At 45.3% G+C, this 21150-nt stretch overlaps 1 protein-coding gene across 2 annotated transcripts; it reads left to right on the top strand.

The window, feature by feature from the left end:
* The first annotated feature begins 1054 nt into the window (after nt 1-1054).
* TNFSF10 (TNF superfamily member 10) lies at nt 1055-18970 on the top strand. 2 transcript variants are annotated; one of them, XM_077880350.1, is made up of 5 exons: nt 1055-1321; nt 6271-6408; nt 8992-9034; nt 14740-14841; nt 16465-18970. In XM_077880350.1, exons 1-5 carry the CDS (start codon nt 1199-1201, stop codon nt 16902-16904), a joined length of 846 nt encoding a protein of 281 aa, XP_077736476.1. In that variant the 5' UTR covers nt 1055-1198; the 3' UTR covers nt 16905-18970. The 2 variants fall into 2 exon arrangements, with proteins under 2 accessions (XP_077736476.1, XP_077736477.1); XM_077880351.1 differs by lacking the exon at nt 1055-1321 and adding an exon at nt 4725-4873.
* The last annotated feature ends 2180 nt before the right edge of the window (nt 18971-21150 follow it).

Raw genomic sequence — 21150 nt, 5'->3', positions numbered from 1 at the left:
GGAACGAACCTGTCCCAACTGGTCTTATTTCGCAGGAGCAGAAGCCCCCGGAGAGGCACCGAACCTTCTGAGAAGCCACCCAGAGGGTCAGTATTGGCGACGGCCACAGAACTCAAGGGAGTGTCTCGACACCGAACTCAGGGCAAAGGGGGATGAGTTTTCAAAGCCAAGTGACCTGAGCTATACCTCGATCGTGGCGGTGGTTGCACCTTGCACACGTCACCCAAACTCCTCGCCGTAGCTTTGAGATGGATGGACTTGGATATATGGGAACAACAGGCCAGGTAAGGCTGGAAGCGCCGGTTGTGGACATAATTGGGGGTGCGGTGCCGGGGACCAGGGGAGGGCGCTGCCCATTTCTTCGCTCACTCATCCTTGGCCACGACTGCAGCCTCGTCTAAACCACTCAGCTCGCCTCCTCGGTCCCTCTGGGTGACAGTTCTCGGAACTCCCATCTCACTTGTCAATAGACCTCACTTAGGGCCCAGCAGGACTTCATTGAGAAGGGGGTGAGCAGCCCTGCTCTGAGCTCGTGAGCCCTGCCGTCCGGGCCGTGGCCAGGGGTTCCGGCCTCCAGCCGCCGAGCCCCGGGAAGCCAGGCGTCATCCACCTGCTGCATCGCATCCACCAGCACCACTTCGCGTCCTCCCGGCCCCCGGATGCTCAGGCTTGAGGACGAGGCCGGGTGACCCACCGGGAAGCAGCAGAGCCACCCCCCCCCAGGCAGTGGGAGCCTCTGAGGAGGTTTGCTGAGCCCTACCCCACGCAGCCCCCCTCCAAAGACACCAGCCACTCGGGCTGGGGGCCAGGGAGGGACCTGGAGGGACGACAGAGGAAGCTCTTCCCCGGTGCCACCTGCCTCTCTGGACCAGAGCGCCCTGGGCCTGTGGTCAGACATGTGGTCTGACCAGGGCTGGGAGGTGACACTGGGGTGGCCCACGGCACCTCCCAGGAGAGCGGGGCGGGGAGCCCCAGGCCAGCCCTCCCAGATGCAGGCTGGGCCCCTGGGCCCCCCAGACTGCAGGGTGGAGAGCTCCGGAGTTTCTCTCCGCCCAGCCTGTGGTTTTCACTTTCGTTTTCATTCCTTTTTTTAAATAGATGAAATCCAAGAAGGGCTCCACCCCTGGCGGTGCCTGGCCCACAGCAACAACCTGCTGCCTGGCTGCGGCGCAGACACGGACCGGCGGGGGGCAGCGAGATGCAGGCCCCGGGGGGCCCCAGCCTCGGGCTGACGTGCGTGCTGATCCTCATCTTCACTGTGCTGCTCCAGTCCCTCTGCGTGGCCGTCACCTACATGTACTTCACCAGGGAGCTGAAGCAGGTCAGTGCCACCCGCCCCGGCTACGCTGCCCCCAGGCCCCCTCTGTGACACCCCCGGTAGGAAACCGCGGCCCGCCTCTGCCTGGGGACCCTGACTGCTCCCGCCCGGGCTTCCCCAGGAGCCTGCGGACGGCGGGGTGGGAAGGACGGGAGAACCGAGGTGGGTTACAGACCCCCCGGCACCAGCTGCCCGCAGAGGCAGGAGCCCGACCCCGAGGGCTTGGCTCTCCCTGGTTTTCCCTTCCACAAGAGCTGCATTTTTTCACGTTAGCCCTTGAACCAAGTCCTGGAATGTCGTCAGGTTTCTCTCTCTCCTCCAAGACCTGGGGGAGGGGGCAGGTCAGAGCTTTGAAGCAGGTTCTGGTCTCGGCCGTGTCGCATGTGCGTGTCGACAGCAGCGAGGCCGCAGAGGACCGGTATCGTCTCTTCCTTGGCCGAAGACACGTCATGCCTAAAGTCTGTCATGCAGCCTGTTACCGTGTGCACTCAGCATGTTATGTTCATGATAAAATCATTAAAAATAAAGTGATTGTTCTTTCTACGTCCAGGGCAGGAGGGGGCTACGAATCCAGGTACATTTGACAGGGGGAAGAAAACCACAACTCAGTGCTGTGCTAGTTCATATATTTCTCATCTGCATACGACTTTTGGAACTGTGAATGCAAAATTGCTGAAAATGAACCAAGCCAGCTTTTGGCTTCTAAGGTATATTTTGACTAATTGTGTATCACCTAGTAGAGAACTGGGAGCTGGAAGGAACTTTGGATGCCCCCCCCCCACCCACCCATTTTATAGGTGAGGAGACTAGAGACCCCCAGACAGAATGACAAAAGCTCAGACTGGACTTTTTTTTCTTTTTTAAGATTTTATGTATTTGTTCAGGAGAGACACAGACTGAAGTAGAGCTGAGCTGGTCTGAGCTCAGGCAGTTGGGCACCTTGAGTCACACTCCCCCTTCGTAACAGGGTGACCACAGAGTTAACAGATTTGTACCCCGTGATGCACACCACATCCTGCCACGTTATGATAAGGCAACGCTGCATCTGCCAGCTGCCTAGGAAATGCAGGTAGAGGGGCTCAGAGAAATACCAATTATCCAAATGCCAGAGAATGAGTATCTGGAAAGGAAATGCACTCTGTATACCCTGCAGAGTAGAACTTTGGTCCTCTCAAATCGTTGCAAATCTTCCCTCTGGATTTGGAGGAAGTAGACTCTTGTTTGACTTGCAAATAATCCTAAAAAGGATGGGCTGCCAGCTGATAGACAAGTAAAGCCAGCTTCGCTCCAGAGCATGTTCAGAAGAGCATGAGATGGCGGCACAGCTACAAACATGCCTCTAGCTCTAAGCCTACCTGAGAGGCTGGACTACTGCTGTCTTTGTTGAGTTTGGAGCTGGCCTTCCCTAACCCTGGCGAACTTTGCAGCATAAACAAAACGAGTCTGTCTCGATTACGCAAGTCATTCCCCTCAATTTGCTGACATTACACGTTGGCCTAATTTTAGGACTGAGTTAACTAGTTCCTGACTGAGCAGGCTCCTGCACTTCTCTGTGTCTATGATCAAGTGTGTCCTTGAATTTGACTATCAAAATGGAAATTGCCAATCAAGCTTACCAGCTCCCCACGTGCCTACATTTTTCTTGACCGTGTAGCCACGTGTGTATGCATGTACATATAGACATGTGGGAGAACTCGTTGAGAGTGCTGCAAGGGGAGGCAAACTGATGGATACGGAGCAAATACCGTGTTCCAGAAGCTTGGCAAAAATACTGCTTGATTTGATCCTCATTACAATCTTGTAAACGGAATTATCCCATTTTGCAGGTAAATGAGGCTCAGGGAGTTAGGTGATTTGCCCAAGATTATGAAACAGGATAAAGGGGAAAGCCCAATTTTTGAGCCCTGGCATTAAGTAGGTGCTCAACTAACTGTGGCCGTTGTAATTAGTATTGGGACGTCCTTGGAAGTTGTGGCCCTCTTCATTGGGAACACTTGCAAGGAAATAGGAATCTGAGTCTCTTTGGCTGTCTGTGGAGAATTAGGAAAAGCACATTTCACAAAAGTGTTAATTTCCTAAAGCAGATTCCAGATCCCACTTTGGCTGATGAAACTTTCCAGAAGATAGACTGAGCAAGGACTATAGGGAGTGTGGCTGAAGGAGGGCTGAGTTACCCCTGATGGGACCTTCACAGATGCGCCTGTAGACCATCAGGCCCGCACGAGAAATCCGTGCTTAGCCTCTAACATTTACGTCTCTTGAGAACATTTTATGCCAAGGGGACTGCCTGTCGCTGTGGCATCATAGATGGGACGGGCAAAGGAGAAGGGGACCCTCATCCGCCGATCTCCATAAACGGTTCTTTATGCTATTTGTGGCTTGCAGAAAATGATTGTCAGAGACCAATGTCAGGGCAGCAGAGCGGGCCAGTGCTGCCACCTTGAAGCCTCCGAGCCAGCTGGCAAAGGACTCCACCCTGCAGGCCTAACAATGCTTTTTAGCTCCCGCATTTGTTGGAGATGCAAGTAGACGCCCGGGACTGGCTGGCCCGGGCCTGGACCAGCGCCGGGGGCACAGCGGCACCGACAGCCCTCACGGTGGAGATTCACCGGTCGGAAGAGCAGACGCCCGTGCAGAAGCTGTCTGGTGGCACGCGAATGAAATAGCAAGCACGTCCCTCTGCCTCCAACACCCAGATGTTAATGAGAGAATAGCTCTGGCCTGAGTGTGCTTCAGAAAAGTCATGCTCTGACGTGGAAAGGATGCGGAAAAGAAGGGGAGAGAGAGAGACACATCACGGTAATCATCATGAATCACTCTGGACCACGTACCCCCTCACTCATGCAGCTAGTCACCAGCACTGGCCAATGTCTGCAGAAGAAGCCACCAAATGTGAAAATGCGAGAAACGTGTGGGGATATAGGGAGGATGGTGGGAGCCCTCCCTCTGGGTTTCTCTTGTTCAGAAATCAGTATTTATACATAAAATATCTGGAAGGTGAAACACCGAAATGTTGAGAATTGTGGTCTCTGGATGGTATGATCCAGGATGTCTTTTTTCCTTTTTATTTTTCTATATTTTAGAATTTTCTACAGTGAATGCCAGAAAAATATCTATGCTCTTTCTGTATGATGTTTTGTGCAGACTTAAGGAACATGATATTTTCATATAGTCTGAAAACAATCATACCCCAAATGGCCCACATACAACCCTACAAAGAAGAGAGAGCATCCAGAGGTTAATGAAGAAGTAGGATTAGGGTGATTTTAGTGGCTTTTGGGTTTATTTTTCATTTAGAAACGTGTTCTTTACTTTTCTGTATTTCTGTATTTTGCAGGTTGCCTGTAGACCATCAGTGTCTCTAGGCAGCAATGTTGTCTAACTCCACTGCTGGTCACATCTCTATTCAGGTGGCCCCAGCTGTCACCTCTAGTACATCTACTAGGTTGAATGTTTTACTCTTGTGATTTAAAACAGGAAGAAAGAAAGTAAACATTTATTTAAGAGTAAATGAATGTTTATGCTGGAGTATGTGGAAGGAATTCAGCGATTCAGGTTTGTACTTTTGCACTTGAAGGACCTTGATGCAATGTCTAAGGGGTACATCCATGGCTGGTCACAGAACAATGTGACCCTGGCTGGGACCCCTTATAAACAAGTTATTTTGATTTGGAAAGAGATTGTCTTTTTATAGGAAGGAACATCATTAAGTTTGATCTTTCTTTCCAGCTTTGGAGTCCCCAAAGTTCAAACAGATAAAAATGGCCATCTTCCCATTTATTTCCCCAGGGAAAGACAATTTACATTTGTACAGGGAAACAACATCTCCTTGGTCCCCATTGTTAAAAACGAAAACAGGAAAAAAAAAAAAAAAACCCAACCAAATGGTCAACCAAATGTCTGACCTTGCATGGGCTTCCTGTTTCTCTTTGTAATATTAACTGGATATCAGCCTGGAGTGTGCTGGATGGCTTGGGACATATGTGTACATGCCTCTGTGTGTGTGTGTGTACATCTGTGTATGTTTGTGTGTTTAATAACAAGCTAGGACTTTGTTGACAATTACCTGGCCATTATAAATGTTTGCCTTCAAATGGTATTTCAAGTCTCTGCAAGTAAATCCCTACCTAGTGTGGACATTTAATTTTTAAAAAGTTAGGATTTCCAGTGGCAATATGTTTTGAGGAGTAGAAATCATAGCAATGACTAGAATTTACTCAATAGCCAAAGCTCATGTCAAGAAACACAACTTTATCTGCACCCCAAAGGCCCCAAACAATCTCTTAAATTTTTTATTTAGGATCCTGGAATTTAAATGGACTCTATTGTCTTTTTTATTTTTTTTTAAAGAGAGAGAGCACGCGTGCAGGTGTGAGTGTGAGCAGGAAGGGGCAGAGGGAGAGGGAGAGAGAGGATCTGAAGTAGGCTTCACACTGAGCTCCTAACCCAGGGCTCAGTCTCACAGCCCTCAGATCATGACCTGAGCCGAAATCAAGAGTCGGACGCCTAACAGACTGAGCCACCCGGGGGCCCCTCTTTTGCCCGCTTTGTACCTAGGTGGTTTCCCAACTTTAGAATGGGATCTCAATCATCTTTGAGCTGGGAAGAAGCTCAAAGATCACCACGATGAACCAGCTCAAAAATCAAATGCCAAACAGAAACACAAGAGAAGAAGCAATTTCTTGAGGGACACACAGAGGCAGGGAGGGGCATTGTGACCCAGGATGTGTGGCCTGCACCTGTATCCTTCCCACCAAATCCAACTGCTTACTTTTATTCACCAAAGGACATTGCTTACTTTTATTTCAAGCCGTGAGTTTATCCAAGGTGCCAAGGCTTCTTTGAAGCTGTCATCAGCTCCTGTTGCTTTAACCTATAAATGAACAAAACTAAAAAAAAACTAAAAAGCCCTGTTGCGTAATATTGTGTTGTTATATTCCATCTTAACCCAGATGCAGGACAAGTACTCCCAAAGTGGCATCGCTTGTTTCTTAAAGGAAGATGATATCCCCTGGGACCCCAGTGATGAAGAGAGTATGAACAACCCCTGCTGGCAAGTGAAGTGGCAACTCCGCCAGTTTGTTAGAAAGGTAGGTGGACTACTGGTCACTTCACCAGGCGGCGTGGAAGGTCGCAGTTAAGATCATCAAGTGTAGATGCCTCACTGGGCCAAGGAGGACACTGAGGCCCAGAGGGTTTAAGTGATTTTCCCCCAAATTCATAGAACTAGGAGAGAGTGGAACAGCACCACGCAGTAGGTCCCGGCTGACTCCCGGTCTAGAGCTCACTCCTCCACTCCAGAGGGCCTCCCCCTCTAGTCTAACCTTTTTGTCTCCCACTGTGGAAATTCAGGCACAGACAGGGCAATGAGTTCAAGGCCACACGACAATAAAACACGTGTTGAGATTTTGTCGATGTTGTTGGCGTTGGCGTTCAGAAGACAGAAGAAGGCCAATAATGGTGTTTTATGTTCTTCCGACCTTATTGATCTCTGGAATTAAACATATATTTATTTTTGTATGCACATGAAGAAAGAGGAAAGGGAGAGGGAAGAGAGAGATACTCTGAGGAACTGAAGGTGATGACATCTCAGTTTATGGTCAGTTAGTGGCCGATTATGAAATACCTGTTTATGGAAGTTGCTTGAACAGGATCCCTTGCAGAAACACAATGTTAGCTCACAGTGTATTTCACCAAATTACATGATTTTTCCCTCATAGTTTTATCTTCCGCCTCCAGAAAGGTCAGATAAGGATGTGGGTATGAAAATATCCTGAAAACTGTGACATGACCTCATTGTTTAAAAAAAAAAAAAATACTGGGGACATTCCCAGGGTGGGGAAGAGGCGTGTTTTAAAGACAGGGCTGGTGGGGACAAAGCCATGGGTGGCAGGGGAGGGAAACTCAGAACCAGGGCAGAAATCTGGAGCCTGAGAGGGTGGCTAGACGCCGGGGCTGGGAGTGGGGGGCTAGAGAGGTAGTGGGGATAGATTTCACCCGCCTCTCCCCTGCTCTTCTCTCCCTCCCTCCCGTTCTCACATCCTGCCGATAAGCTGGGAGAGGATGCAGATAGGGGGGTGCAGATAGGGGTGGGGATGCAGATGGGGGGTGGGAGCGTGGAGGGGAAGGTTTCCCATTGTGTTCCAGCACCACAAATGGAACAGGCTCTTTCCAGTAAATGCCCATTACAGATGGCATGTCATGTAGCCCTCATCACAGCTCTGAGGGAAGAATCATTATTATCTTCCTCTTTAAAAAAAAGAAAAAAGATGGATTGATTGATTTGAGAGCGAGAGAGAGCACTCTGAGGGGGCAGAGGGACAGAGAAAATCTCCAGCAGGCTCCCCGCTGAGCGTGGAGTCCGACTCCCAGCTGGACCCCATGACCCTGAGATTATGACCTGAGCTGAACTCAAGAGTCAGATGTGCAACCGGCTGGGCCACCCAGGCGCCCCACCTTCCTCTTTAAAAAAAAAATAGATGAAGAAATTAAAGTTCACATCCATTAAGTACATGGAGTGGAGTCTCCCAGAGCTAGTGGTTGACAGAGTTGGAACTGGCCCGTCCGCCCAGGCCACCCTCACTCCTTTATTCTGCTCCCCACACTGTAGAAATCGGCCTGGCCTCTGTCCTGCTCCTCCTCCTCCTCCTCCTTCCTTCTTCCTCGTGTCCCAGAGTGAGAGACAGAGCGACAATGCTGAGGCCACCTGTCCCCTGCCCTCCCCAGAGTCCAGCATCCGTTGTGCTAGAACCAGACCCTCCCTTGGGGCACCCAGGGGGCACCTGGGGTGCCAGGATCGAGTCCCGCATCGGGCTCCCCACAGGGAGCCTGCTTATCCCTCTGCCTGGGTCTCTGCCTCTCTCTGTGTGTCTCTCAGGAATAAATAAATAAAATCCTCAAAAACAAAAAGACCCTCCCTTACCAGGTCAGGGTGTGAGACCGACGAGGGGAAAGCAGCTGGCTTCTGATCCGGGGGGCAGGGCACTGGGGAGGGAAGTTTCTGGCCATTTCAAAGTCAACAACAGGGGTGGGAAAGGAAGGCGGGACGGACAAAGGCCCAGGGACGGAAGCCAGTGCAGGGGACTTAGAAGCCATGGCCTGGCTCAGCAGTAGCTCATCTAACAGGAAGGCGAAGGGTTCACTCTTCCTTACTGGTCTTCCCCACCAGTGAGCACGAAGAAGGCGACGCTGGTGGTTGCGTAAAGGCCTCACCTAGCTTGCCAGCTGGCACCTTCCTCCTGTGTGGCTCCAGCTGTGGCCTCTCGAAGATGCCATCCCCATCCACAAGCAGAACTTTCCGCAGCTGCCTCTGCTCCACACTCACCCCAGCTGCCCCCATCCCACGCCAAACCCGAGTTTCACATCTCTTTTCTTTTCTTTTTATTTTTTTAAAGATTTTATTTATTTATTAGAGACACAGAGAGAGAGAGAGAGGCAGAGACACAGGCAGAGGGAGAAGCAGGCTCCCTGTGGGGAGCCCGATGCAGAACTCGAACCCAGGACCCCAGGATCAGGCCCTGGGCTGAAGTCGGCCCTAAACCAGGGGCTGCCCTTGAGGTTCCTATCTTAGCTGGAAGTTTCCTCCCAGACATCAGCAAGAGGGGCCGTAGACCTTCTGTAGTGAGTTTACATTTTTAGGAAAATTAACAAGCTTTATTCAATACTGTTTGCAGATGATTTTGAAAACCTATGAGGAAACCATTCCTACAGCTCCAGGTAGTATTCTTTTTTGTTGCTATTTTAATTCTCTACTTCCAACCTCCTGACAAGGTGAACGGCTCTCCAGCCCCTTCCTCTCTGCCCCCATCTACGCGTCCCCCTCACACTGCGACTCCCTGTCTCAAGACACTTGATTCTGTTTTCCTATTTCCTCGGGCAGGTAGTCGGCTCAGAGCCAAATCTGGGGCCCCACCGGTGGTCAAGGCTTGATTTCATCCGAATCTTGATTTCCCACGGTGGATTTTCCTTTCACATCAATGTCTTTGGTTATTTATTTTTTACTCTATACATAAGTCATCTACATCCTTTCTGGAACGTGGCTGGGGGCCCCAACGCAACCCGTCCTCTAGGCTTCTGACAACCTCTGGGCTCCATGCCTGTCTTCACGCAAGAGCCCTCACTTGGTCATCTTTTCCAACGACCCCGTACCCGCCCTCAGTTCTCATCTTGTGGTCCCTCAGCCATGACCACCTTCCTGTTCGTGCTCCACAGCCTGCTTCTGGCCCATTTCCCCTTTGAGGCCTACAGCCCCGGCTGGCGCCTTCTCGTTTCTCATCCTATCACCTCATTTTACCTCTTTGGTGAAAACTTCCCAAAAACTACCTTTCTGAGTAAGTTCACCCACCCCCTGCTATTTCTGTCACACTTATCTTGTTCATTTCCTTCTAGTTTTAAAATTTTTTTTTTAAATCTGTGTGCTATCTGCTTCCCTACCAGGTTAAAGATCCGCAGAGACAGAACACGTCTATTTCTCTCGTCCGTCTATAATAGCGCCTCACTTGACGCTCCACACCTAGTAGATTCTTTTATCCCCCTGGCCCTTAGGTGTACCAACTTGTGTGTGTGTGTGTGTGTGCACGTGTGTGTATTTTGGTTGGGATGAAATTCATGTAACATACAAGAAACTGTTTTTTGAGGCGTCATTCTCATTTTATTTTTTCGTTGAAGTACACATGACGCACAGTGTCATCTTAGTTTTAGGTGTACACCATAGTGATTTGGCGCGTACGTACATTACAAAATGCTCACTACAGTTACCTACAGTCACTACCTGGCACCATACAGACTCATTACAATCTTATTGGCCGTCTTCCCTATACTGTATTTTATGTCACTGTAACTTATTTAAGACTGGAAGTTTGTACCTCTTAGTCCCCTTCACCTATCTCCCCCGTCTCCCCAACCCTTCTGGCAACCACCAATTTATTCTCTGTATTTATGAAGCTGTTTGTCTTGTTTTGTTCATTTTCAAGTTCCACACGTAAGTGAAATCTTACAATATTTGTCTTTGTCTTCTGACTTCTTTCCCTTGGCATAATACCCTCCAGCTCCATCCATGTTGTCTCAAATGTCTAGACTTCATTGTCTTTTATGGCTAATACTCCACTGGGTATATGTACCACAGCTTCTTTATGCATTCATCTCTTGATGGACCCTTGGGTTGCTTCCTTGCCCGGACTGTTGTAAATAACACTGCAAGAACATGGGGGGTGGGGGTGCATAGATCTTTTCAAGATAGTGATTTCACTCTCATTTCCTTGGGTTAAATATCCAGAAGTGGAATTCCTGGATTGTATAGTTTTTCTATTTTTGATTTTTTGAGGAATTTCCATACCACGTTCCATCGTGGCTGCATCGGTTTACATTCCTACCAGCGGTGCGGGAGGGTTCCCTTTTCTCCACATCCTCACCAGCACTCGTCGTTGCTTGTTTTCTTTGTTATTAGCCTTTCTGACAGGTGTGAGGGGATATCTCATCGTGGTTTTGACTTGCCTGTCTGCCCCTGACGATGAGTGATGCTGAGCATCGTTTCATGAAGGCATGGCGTTAGGTAGAAGGTGTCCTGTGGGGCCCAGAAGTGCAATCCCCTTTGGCCACCAGAACTAGGTACTTCAGGTACTATGTGGGGTGCATGTGCCTTCCTATTGTGAGCAGGCCACAACTGCCGGTGGGCATGGCTTGCCCTGGGTCTGGCTGGCTAAGTCCCAGCTACGGCTGCTGTGGGTGCCCTGCTGGGTGGGACAGCCTGCTCTGGGTCAGGAGCCACTTTGGAGGGGTGCTGGTCTCAGCACCCACAGCCCACAGGACCACCCTGGGGCATGGCAGGGCAGGAGCAGTTTTGGGGTGACACTGATCCCAGCTGAGCTGCCTTAGAGAAGCTTGTACCAGGATGGGCAGATTGGGTGGGGCAGGGCCACAGGGCAACGCTAAGGTGAGGCCAGTGGTGCTAACAAGGTGCTGGAGAGAGTCAGAACTGGTACCAGCCCGTGCATCAGGCAGCTAGACTGAAGGAGGGCAAGAAAAAAGGCTGCCAGCCCCTCTGTTTCCAAAGAAAGTTCCTCTAGATCCCTGCCCCTCTATCACATGCCCTAAAATTAGTCAATAAATCTCCTCCACATAATGGCCCAGACACTTTTGAAACCGCTGCCTTTGTGTCAGGTCTTGGAGTGAATGAGTCTGCGCAAAAGCCCTTTAAAAGCAGAGTCTGGGTTACCAATAGCGCTGTGGCTCTCCTGGGGGTGAACCCCATTGATTTTTCAAAGCTGGACATTGTGAGAGCTTGTGTTGCCCCTGCAGGTCCTCGGGCAGGGGGCAGTGGCCCATGTGGGACTCGAACCCCTTGCTCCCTGGGGGGAATTCCATGCCCACGTATCCCCCCTCCACTTCAGATCACCTCACCTTGCGTGTGGGTCCTGACCAGACCTTGTCTCTGCCCCTTTCAACTCTCCTCCATGTGGCTTTTTCGTTATATCTTTAGCTGTGGAAGAGCTGTGCTGCTAGTCTTCAGGTCCTTCTCAGAGAGAATCGCTCTGTGTGTAGTTGTAGCCCTGGCGTGTCCACGGGAGGATGTGAACTCAGGACCCTCCCACTGCTCTGCCTTCGAAAATATCATGATTAACTGTACTGAAGTGCCCAATTTAGTGGCAGCTAGTGCAGTCACAACACTGTGCCACCACCATCTCTCTCCACACAGAAGGTTCTTAACACATATTTTTAAATGAAGACATAAGTAAATAAAACTATTGAATAAAATTTGCTACTTATTCGCATTTGGCTCACTGTAGCCCCATTTTCCCATATTGATGGCCGTAGAGGCCTGAATACATATACCAGAGACTGATATCCTAGGGCACAGCAGCCTGGCAGAGAAGAAACAGCTCTTTAACCTAAGTGTCCCAACGATGCCTTTCTACTTTTCCACTATCCTTTTTCAATACGACAAGCTTCCTCATTACTCACCAACTCCCATTTTTTCTTTATTAAATAGGCTTTATTAAACATGAAGGATAAGACCTGTTCCCGGGGTCTCAGCATTTTTTCCTCATTGTTTCCCCAAAAGCAAAAGTGGTAGTCAGAGCAGTGAACACCCCCCCTCTTCGGATGAAGCACAACAGATCCATGGTCCACAGTAGATGCGTGTACAATTTTCAGTGTTGTGAGAAAAGTACTCTTTTCTGTTCATCACAGTAAGATGTAGAAATCACTTACTAATCAGTATACCAAGATGTATTCACGACACCCAAATAGACATATTCATGTGTTTCTTTTCCACAAAGTGTTTGCAATAGCCAGAAAGAAATCTCCTACCTAAAAAAAAAAAAAAAACAAAACAAAACAAAAAAACTATTTATTTATTTATATTTATTTATTTGTATATTCTCATTAGCATTTGCTTTTATATTTAGCCTTTCCTGTGTCCTCGCGATGACCTCAAATATAAAATATTTATAATTGATTTCAGTTGTTGAATATTTTAAAACAAGGTGTTCCACAAAAAAAAAAAAAAAAAAAAAACAAGGTGTTAAGGTCTAAGGGCAGGCAAGTCATGATGGATTCTTTTTTTTTTTAAATTTTATTTTTATTTATTCATGAGAGAGAGAGAGAGAGAGGCAGAGACACAGGCAGACAGAGAAGCAGGCTGCGTGCAAGAAGCCTGATGTGGGACTCGAACCTGGGAATCCAGGATCACGCCCCGAGCCAAAGGCAGGCGCTCAACTGCTGAGCCACCCAGGATTCTTTAACAGTGGGAGCTAAAGGTGAATGGACGCATGAACCTTGCAAGCTGAGCACTCGGAGAGTCATGCATCCCCATGGAACATTTGGTCTTAAAGACTCTACAAATGCCCACGCACCCTGAATAAGCAGCAACGGCTACCAGATAGATGGAAGAGATGCTCACTTCCCGTTCATTCCCTTCCTGTGAAATTTTGCCACCTCCTTTCAGTTCCCTCTACTACATCCTAGGTTAAGGCCCCCTGTTCGCAGTCCTGATCAGTTATAGTCTGGTAACTTGCTAGTGTCCAGCCCTCTTACCTTCTACTCATCAAACCTCATTTTGAGATAGGACAGCCTAAAGCACAGCACGTTCTCTCTTTAGTTCCTCTACCAAAATCTTTCAGAGTCTTCCCAAGTCCTGTAAAATCTAAATCTCTTAGCTTAACATTCAGATCCTCTATAGTTTGGCTCCGAGTTCAAGCCTGAACCTGAACTCCTCTCATGCCTGTGTCCCGGGAAGGCTTTGTGCATCCTACCTCTGCCCTCTCTCCCAGATCTCTGAGAATGCCCGTCTTCTATGCCTTGCTTCCCGAAGTCTGCTCATCCTCATCCTGTTCAGATCATTATCCTTGAACCCTCAAATATTTACTTGCATTCCTTTGTTTCTCATTCTTTCTCCTTGCTCCTGAAAGAGTGCCTGGCATAGATCGATGGGCACTTTGGTTTGTTGGAGGAAGCGTTAGCACAAACCCTCCGCTGACCTCAGTTCTCCAATAAATAGGAATCTTTCCCTCTTCTGAACACTCATCACCCTTTATTCATATTCCTCACAAGTAAATTTCCATTTTCTAGTTCATATCTTCCCTGGAAGACTGTAAGTCCTTTGAGGGCTCAGTCAGTGTAATCAGTGATTAATCTTTGCAACCCCTGTACATCAGAGTGTAATGCCTCATTCCTGGCAATACTTGCTTGATGAAAGAATGTAATTTATCTTAACTAGTGTGAGCACATTTGGAAAGTTTGAACCAATTTTGTTAAAAGGGTACCTTGTTGAATTTGTATATTTAAAGGCTGCTCTGAAGTAAATCAGAATGTGATCAGTATTATTTATTATGATCTAGTGAATTCGTGATTTTTATGTTTATTTACTGATTATCATGACCTGTATGCCAATTCAAATTTCTTTTAGGGGGGTAGGGGCAGGGGGACGACTGTTGGATACCAGTTTGTAGCATCTATGGACCACTGTTAACACTGCTACTCCTTGAGAATCAGGATCACCCTGATTGTTTCTATATATAACTCAACGTGGAAATTTGCCAATACTTGGTTATTTGTGTACTTTAAATGACTCAGCAGAATTATTACATGTCCACAGTTATTTGTTTATTTGTGTATTTGCCTGTTTTGGAAAAGGACCAGAATCTTCATTTTGTTGTATTCTGGTTAGACCTTACCTTTGAGATGCTGATAAATTCTAACCCAAGTTACTGCTCATTCTTCCCATCTCAAATACTTTCGAAACATAAGCTGAAATAGACGGATCATAGACGGATCATCATATTAAAATGTAGGCTGTTGTTACAAAAGCCTGTATAATCAACTTGTAAGCACACTGGGCTTCCAAGTCTCACCGACAGCAGTTCTCAATAGCAATGTATTTGACAAGTGCTAGTGCTGACGATTCTTTCTCATTTTTCTTTTAGAAAAGCAGCTAAATATTCCTTACGTAGTAAGCGACCGAGGTTCTCAGAGAGTAGCCGCTCACATAACTGGAACCAGTCGGAGAAGCATGTTTCCAATTCCAAGTAAGAGAAACAATAAATATATGGCTTACAGGAAGGCAATGGAAAAATTTGTTCCAAATAATTTATTCTTTTAACTCGTACATGGAATGTTTATGTGGCTATCTACAAAATGTTCAGTGGTAATCGGGGCTCAGACTGACTCTTTTCAGAAGCAAGATTACAAGACAAATAGCTCAACAACTGCTCTCAGGAAAATTATATGGTGGGAGAACTTTGAGTTTTCCATGCCCCTATTTGTGCTTTTCTTTTTCTTCTTCAAAGTAGTTTTTCTTCCTCATTCCCATCAAATCATCTTCCTCTTCGAAGGTTTTTAATCAGTTATTCACTTTCACCATGAGTCACTAGGTATTCTTTGCGTATTTGTATTTGGTTAAACTATGGGAAGCTGCCAATATTTGAGCATTTTTCATTCACAGAAATGTCAGCTTCATATAGTTTCACCAAATATGGTAAGTTTGTTTCTTGACTAAAGAACCAGTGTCCACACAGTGTTGTAACGGTGCAAGAGTTTAAGAGTCCAAATACCCATGTTGGAATACCAGCTCCTCCTTACCTAGATATAGGTTTTTAGCAAATTACCTAATCAAATCAAGCTTCAATTTCTTCATATACAAAGTAGAGACAATCTTTAAGTCATAAAATACTGAAGATTAACACAGGCAAAATTCCCGTGGTTGTAAATACTCCATAAACAGTTGCTTTTATTACTATGAAAGGTTTTATCCCAAGTTAAAGAAATTTCAGATATCAGTTAAAATATGAAAAGATTGTGGGATTTTTTTTTCTTTTCTTTTTTTTTCTCCAGGCAGTTGCCTTCCTGGTATTCCTGAATTCATGTTTATGAATGATTGACATGTTGTGCCTGAGAGTGAGATCATTATAATGTTACTGTGTATTATTCATCAGGACACACAACAGTTGCTTTACGCTGTTGAAAAACTAAATTTTGCACCAATCATGGAGATGACCTCAAAGTTTAAAGAGATATGTTTTCGTAGGGCCCTTTTTCAAAGTCTTTGGAAGCTAAAGATCCAAGGGTCTGAAGATCTTTAAATCTGGGCTTTCCTTGCCAAACCTTGCACCCTGTCTTATGGAGGACTAGAGGTGCTTTCTGCTTGAATGGTGCTTTTGACTCTGGATTACTGAGAAAGACCAAGAAAGAACCCAAAGAGACCCAAAGAAATAGCAATAATTTCTGAGCTCTAGGCTTAAGGAAATAGATGTTTCTTTTGGTTTCTTTATATGTTACTCATTTGAACTCACCGGCATAGGAAGAGAGGTAGGGGTTTGGGATAGAAATTCTACCCATTAGTAAAGAGTGTCATCCGAGTTAATCATCCCCCATGCTACTGTTTATTGCTGAGTGTGGCAGACATGGCATAAGTGGTTGATAAGGTACAGAAAAGTAAGGGACTTCCAACATGTCACAGTGATTTCTTCCAGATTTCCATAAGACTAAAATTTAGAATCCTTGTAAGATTGAAGGAGCAAGAAGTTTTATATTAGATTGAAATTCTTTGTGATCCCAACCAAAAAATTGGCTAGCCACAGCTACTGAGATAATTTTTGCATTTGCTACAAACTTCTTTCTTTTAACTTTCTTTCTTCCTAAACTTCATCCAGGCTCCAAGAATGATAAAGCTTTGGGCCACAAAATAAACTCCTGGGATTCCACAAGAAAAGGACATTCATTCTTGAATAATTTGCACTTGAGGAACGGAGAGCTGGTTATCCATCAAAGGGGGTTTTATTACATCTACTCCCAAACATACTTTCGATTTCAGGAACCTGAGGAAATTCCAACAGGACAGAACAGAAAGAGAAACAAACAAATGGTCCAATATATTTACAAACACACGAGTTATCCGGACCCTATACTGCTGATGAAAAGTGCTAGAAATAGTTGTTGGTCTAAAGATTCTGAATATGGACTCTATTCCATCTATCAAGGTGGGATATTTGAGCTTAAGGAAAACGATAGAATTTTTGTCTCTGTATCTAACGAGCAATTGATTGACATGGACCAAGAAGCCAGTTTTTTCGGGGCCTTTTTAATCGGCTAAATACGCTGCAAAGAAAAAAAAAACTGTATTCTTTATTCACAGCAAAGCAAGGACATCTAAGCAAAGTCACGTCAACCAAAAGAGTAACACGCCTTTCTCAAACATCTCTGAAAATGACCAAGTCATTCTCAGAAAATGAAATTGCCGAAGACCTTTCCAGGCACTACCAGAGATCAGTTTGCTAGCAGAAACCTAGAAGATTCTGTAAGCAGCTGTCTTTATTATCTACTCTTGTAAAGACCCAGAAGCAAGATTAATGATCCATCTCTTTTTTATGTAGGCTCCACAGCCAATGTGGAGCCCAACACTGTGCTTGAATTCACAACTCTGAGATCAAGACCTGAGCTGAGATCAAGTATCGGACACTTAACCAGCTGAGCCACCCAGGTGCCCAGTGATCCATCTCTAAAGTAGTGTATCACTCTGGTCGCTTCCAGGTTACCATACGGAACAACATTCCCGAAGGTAAAAGAGAACGGAGAATCACTAAAAGGTCATGCTCTTGGGAGGTGACCTCTGTCGATATACGCGATGTGCAAAGGGAGTTTGCATTGTGCATGACCTCACAGGGGTAACCTCATACACCTGGATTTGGTGGAATTAAGAACATTCCACTCAAAATAATATCATTTTGTTAAAAAAAAAAGAAAACACACGCACACAAACTAAATTTATGTTCAGTGAACAAGGAACTATTTCCGAATGGTTTGTGATTTTCACTACCAGAAGTCAAGCTGGCCAAAAGCACTGATAATATTTTTGGACAAAATCAGTGAACAGCTTAATCAGAAATCGGGGAATTTGGTCTCATGGGAGCAGGAGAAGAAATGAGAAAGTGGAAATGCCAAACGCAAATAAATTAGCAGAAAAGAGCCTAAGAAAGATCTGATTCCCCTACCCCCCAACCCGCCTACCCATCCTCCCCTGCCCAATAACATTGCCTAGTATACATCTGCCTAAGGTTGTTATCATTTATTTGCCTCCGCCAGAAGAACAGAAATTGCTTTTATCTTCCAAAATTGTGACACAAAACATTTTATCTCATCGTTTAATCTGACCAGTTAGAGAAAAAAAATTAATCAGAGCGTTTGTCTAATCTCTTTTAATTGTCATCCTAAATACAGCATAATTTATACTTTGGGGCTGGATGCTCAACTGTTCATTTAAATGTGTCTGACCAATTAGGTCTTTTTCAAATTTAAATTTAAACATGCTACAGACACCTGGCACTTCTGGCCCTTCTTACTCTGTTTTTTACAGTAATAGGTAAGTTCTTACATACTAACACATTGACTTACTTGTTATTGTTTTTTAAAGCCTGCCTCCTCTCACCAGAATATAAACACCGTGATAGCAGGGAACATTTAGTGCCATTCACATCTGTAACCTCAGTACCTGGGACAGTACCTTAACATAACACCCACACACAACATATTTGTGAATAAATGAATGACTGAGTGAATGGATACCTAATCTTATGGGAAAAAAATTTAAAACATCCGCTGCCTTATCCCTCATATTGAGAAAAAAAAAAAAAATGAGGAACTTCAAAAGTAATCTTAAAGTGAAGAAGACTTTTTATTTTTTTACTTTTAAAATCTTTTATAAAGATTTAATTTTTAAATAATCTCTACACCCAACATAGGGTTCAGATTTACAACCCCAAGAACAAGAGCCGTACACTCTACGACTAAGCTAGCGAGGAACCCTGAAGACGACTTTTTAAACGAAGACTTAAAACTCAAAGCAAAAGACTACAGTGTTTCTTAGCATAAAAACCTCAAAATGGGGATGCCTGCATGGTTCAGCAGTTGACCATCTGCCTTCAGTTCACAATGTGATCCTGGGGTCCTGGGTTCGAGTCCTGCATCGGGCTCCCCACAGGGAGCCTGCTTCTCCCTCTGCCTGTGTCTCTGCCCCCTCTCTGTGTTTCTCATGAATAAAATCTTTTAAAAAAAAAAAAAAAAAAACCCTATCTATGAAAGAGAAAATTAATTTTTACTTTATATTTTTGTATTAAAATTTTAAAATATGTTACTTTTTCCAATAAAAATGACATATGGAAATATGTAGTTTTTTGTTTATCTAATATTTGCATTTGTTTTGGAGTACCAAGATTATTAAAAATGGGAAAAAGAGCTTCTAATCTCTTTTTTATGATTTTTGGTTGACATATCTTACAGAAGAAAGGAATTAATTGCTTACTTTTTATCTAATGTGTTAAAATATATCAGTCTTTTCCTTTACAGTTAATGCTTTTGTTATAGATTGAATTGTGTCTTCCAAAAAAAGTTATGTTGAAATTCTACTCCCCATTGCCTCAGAATATGACCTTATTTGGAAATAGGGTTTTCCCAGATATAATTAGTTAAGATGAGGTCATAGTGGAACAGAGTGGGCCTTTATAACAATAAGACTCGTTTACTTTTTTTTAAAGATTTTATTTATTTTAAGGTAGAGGGGGGAGAAGCAGGAGGAGAGAGACAAGCAGACTGTGTGCTGAGCACAGAACGTGACAGGGCTCTCTACCTCACGACCCTGAGATCATGACCTGAACCGAAATCAAGAGAGGATGCTCAACTGGCTGAGCCCCCCCGGGGCCCCAAGACTGATATGCTTATTAAGAGAAGGAAAGTTAGAAACAGACACACAGAGCTCCACGTGACAGCAAAGACAGAGACTGGAACGATGTTGCTGCCCGCTAAAGAGCACCGAGGATTGACGTCCACCACCAGAAGCTAGGGGGGGACGAGGAAAGATTCTACTCAGTGTCAGGAAGGATCTGAGACCCAGAGTCTCCGTCCTCTGCTGACACTCTGATTTTGAACTCCTGGGCTCCAGAGCTTTGAGAGAATACATTTCTGTTGTTGAAAGCCACTCAGTTTGCGGCACTTTGGCCCAACAGCCCTAGAAAACTAATGCAGGTTTTCATACTACGTCCTAGAAATCTCTTCTACTGACACGAGGCAGATAGTGCCACATACATTTTTCCTAAAAGGTTTAAAGTTTGGCCTTTCATAGTTTGATGGGATCATTCAACTCTGACTTATGCGTGATGTGAGATGGGGATGATTTTAATGTTTCTATCATAGACCAAGCTTTCACGGGTCTCTTTCTGTGCTCTCTTTTCTCTTCCCCCCCATTGATCTAGTTGTCCACCTTTAGACCCATACCATTTCGGTTTCTTACATTGTGTTAAAATACACACAAAATTTACCATTTCAACCATGTTTGAGTGTACGATTCAGTGGCATTAAGTACATTCACGTTATTGCCCAACTATCAACACTATACCTCTCCAGAATGTTTTCATCATCCCAAGCTGAAACTTTGTACCCAATAAATATTGTCCCTTCCCTCAGCTTCTAGTAACCACCATGTTGCTTTCTTTATGGCTTTGACTATTTTAGGTGCTTCACGTAAATAGAATTATACAGTGTTTGTGCTTTTGAGTTTGGCTTACTCCACTTAGCATAATGTCTTCAAGATTCATCCACGTTGAAGTACGCCAGAATTTTATTCCGTTTTAAGACTGAGAAAAACTCTAGGGCAAAGGGAGGGGATGGGAGTGTGTGTGTGTGTAAAACTCAGCAACTTTTTGATTTAATAGTATCTAGACCCCTTTCCAATATTCAAGTATAATTACTTTTTTTTTAAAGATTTTATTTATTTGACGCGCAGAGAGCTGCAGAGGGAGACAGAGAAGCAGGCTCCCCACTGAGCAGGGAGCCAGACATGGGGCTCGATCCCAGGACCCCGGGATCATGACCTGAGCCCAAGGTAGATACTCAACTGACTGAGCCACCCAGGCGCCCCTCTTATTGATTTCTTGAAAACTACTGCCTAATACCTCAATGAATGACTAAGTCCTGATTCCTTATTCCACCATTAGCTTGTTCCCAGTTTGTCACTACAAATAATGATACAAGAAATTTTTTTGGCCTTGATGCTTATGTTCTGGGTCCTGAACTGGGATTGCTAGGCCAATTTAACATTTCAGATGTTAAAAATAATGTCTGGTTGCTTTCTTAAACTTTGGCCACAGCTCACACTCTTAGCAGCAGGGAATGAGAATGCCCTATTTCCCATGGCATCATTAGAAGGGGGTAATGTAACAACTTTTCTGGTTTGCTGACCTGATGAATGAAAACAGTATCTAACTTGTGTGTTTTCCACTGATATTCTTTATCATGGTCAGCAAAGGTGGTGGAGGAACTGTGGTTCCTTAAGCTCATGGTTCTTCAGT

This window comes from Canis aureus, chromosome 31, assembly GCF_053574225.1.
Source record: "Canis aureus isolate CA01 chromosome 31, VMU_Caureus_v.1.0, whole genome shotgun sequence".
Lineage (NCBI taxonomy): Eukaryota > Metazoa > Chordata > Mammalia > Carnivora > Canidae > Canis > Canis aureus.
The sequence above is the reverse complement of the archived record's forward strand: the minus strand, read 5'-3'. Positions and strand labels throughout refer to the sequence as shown.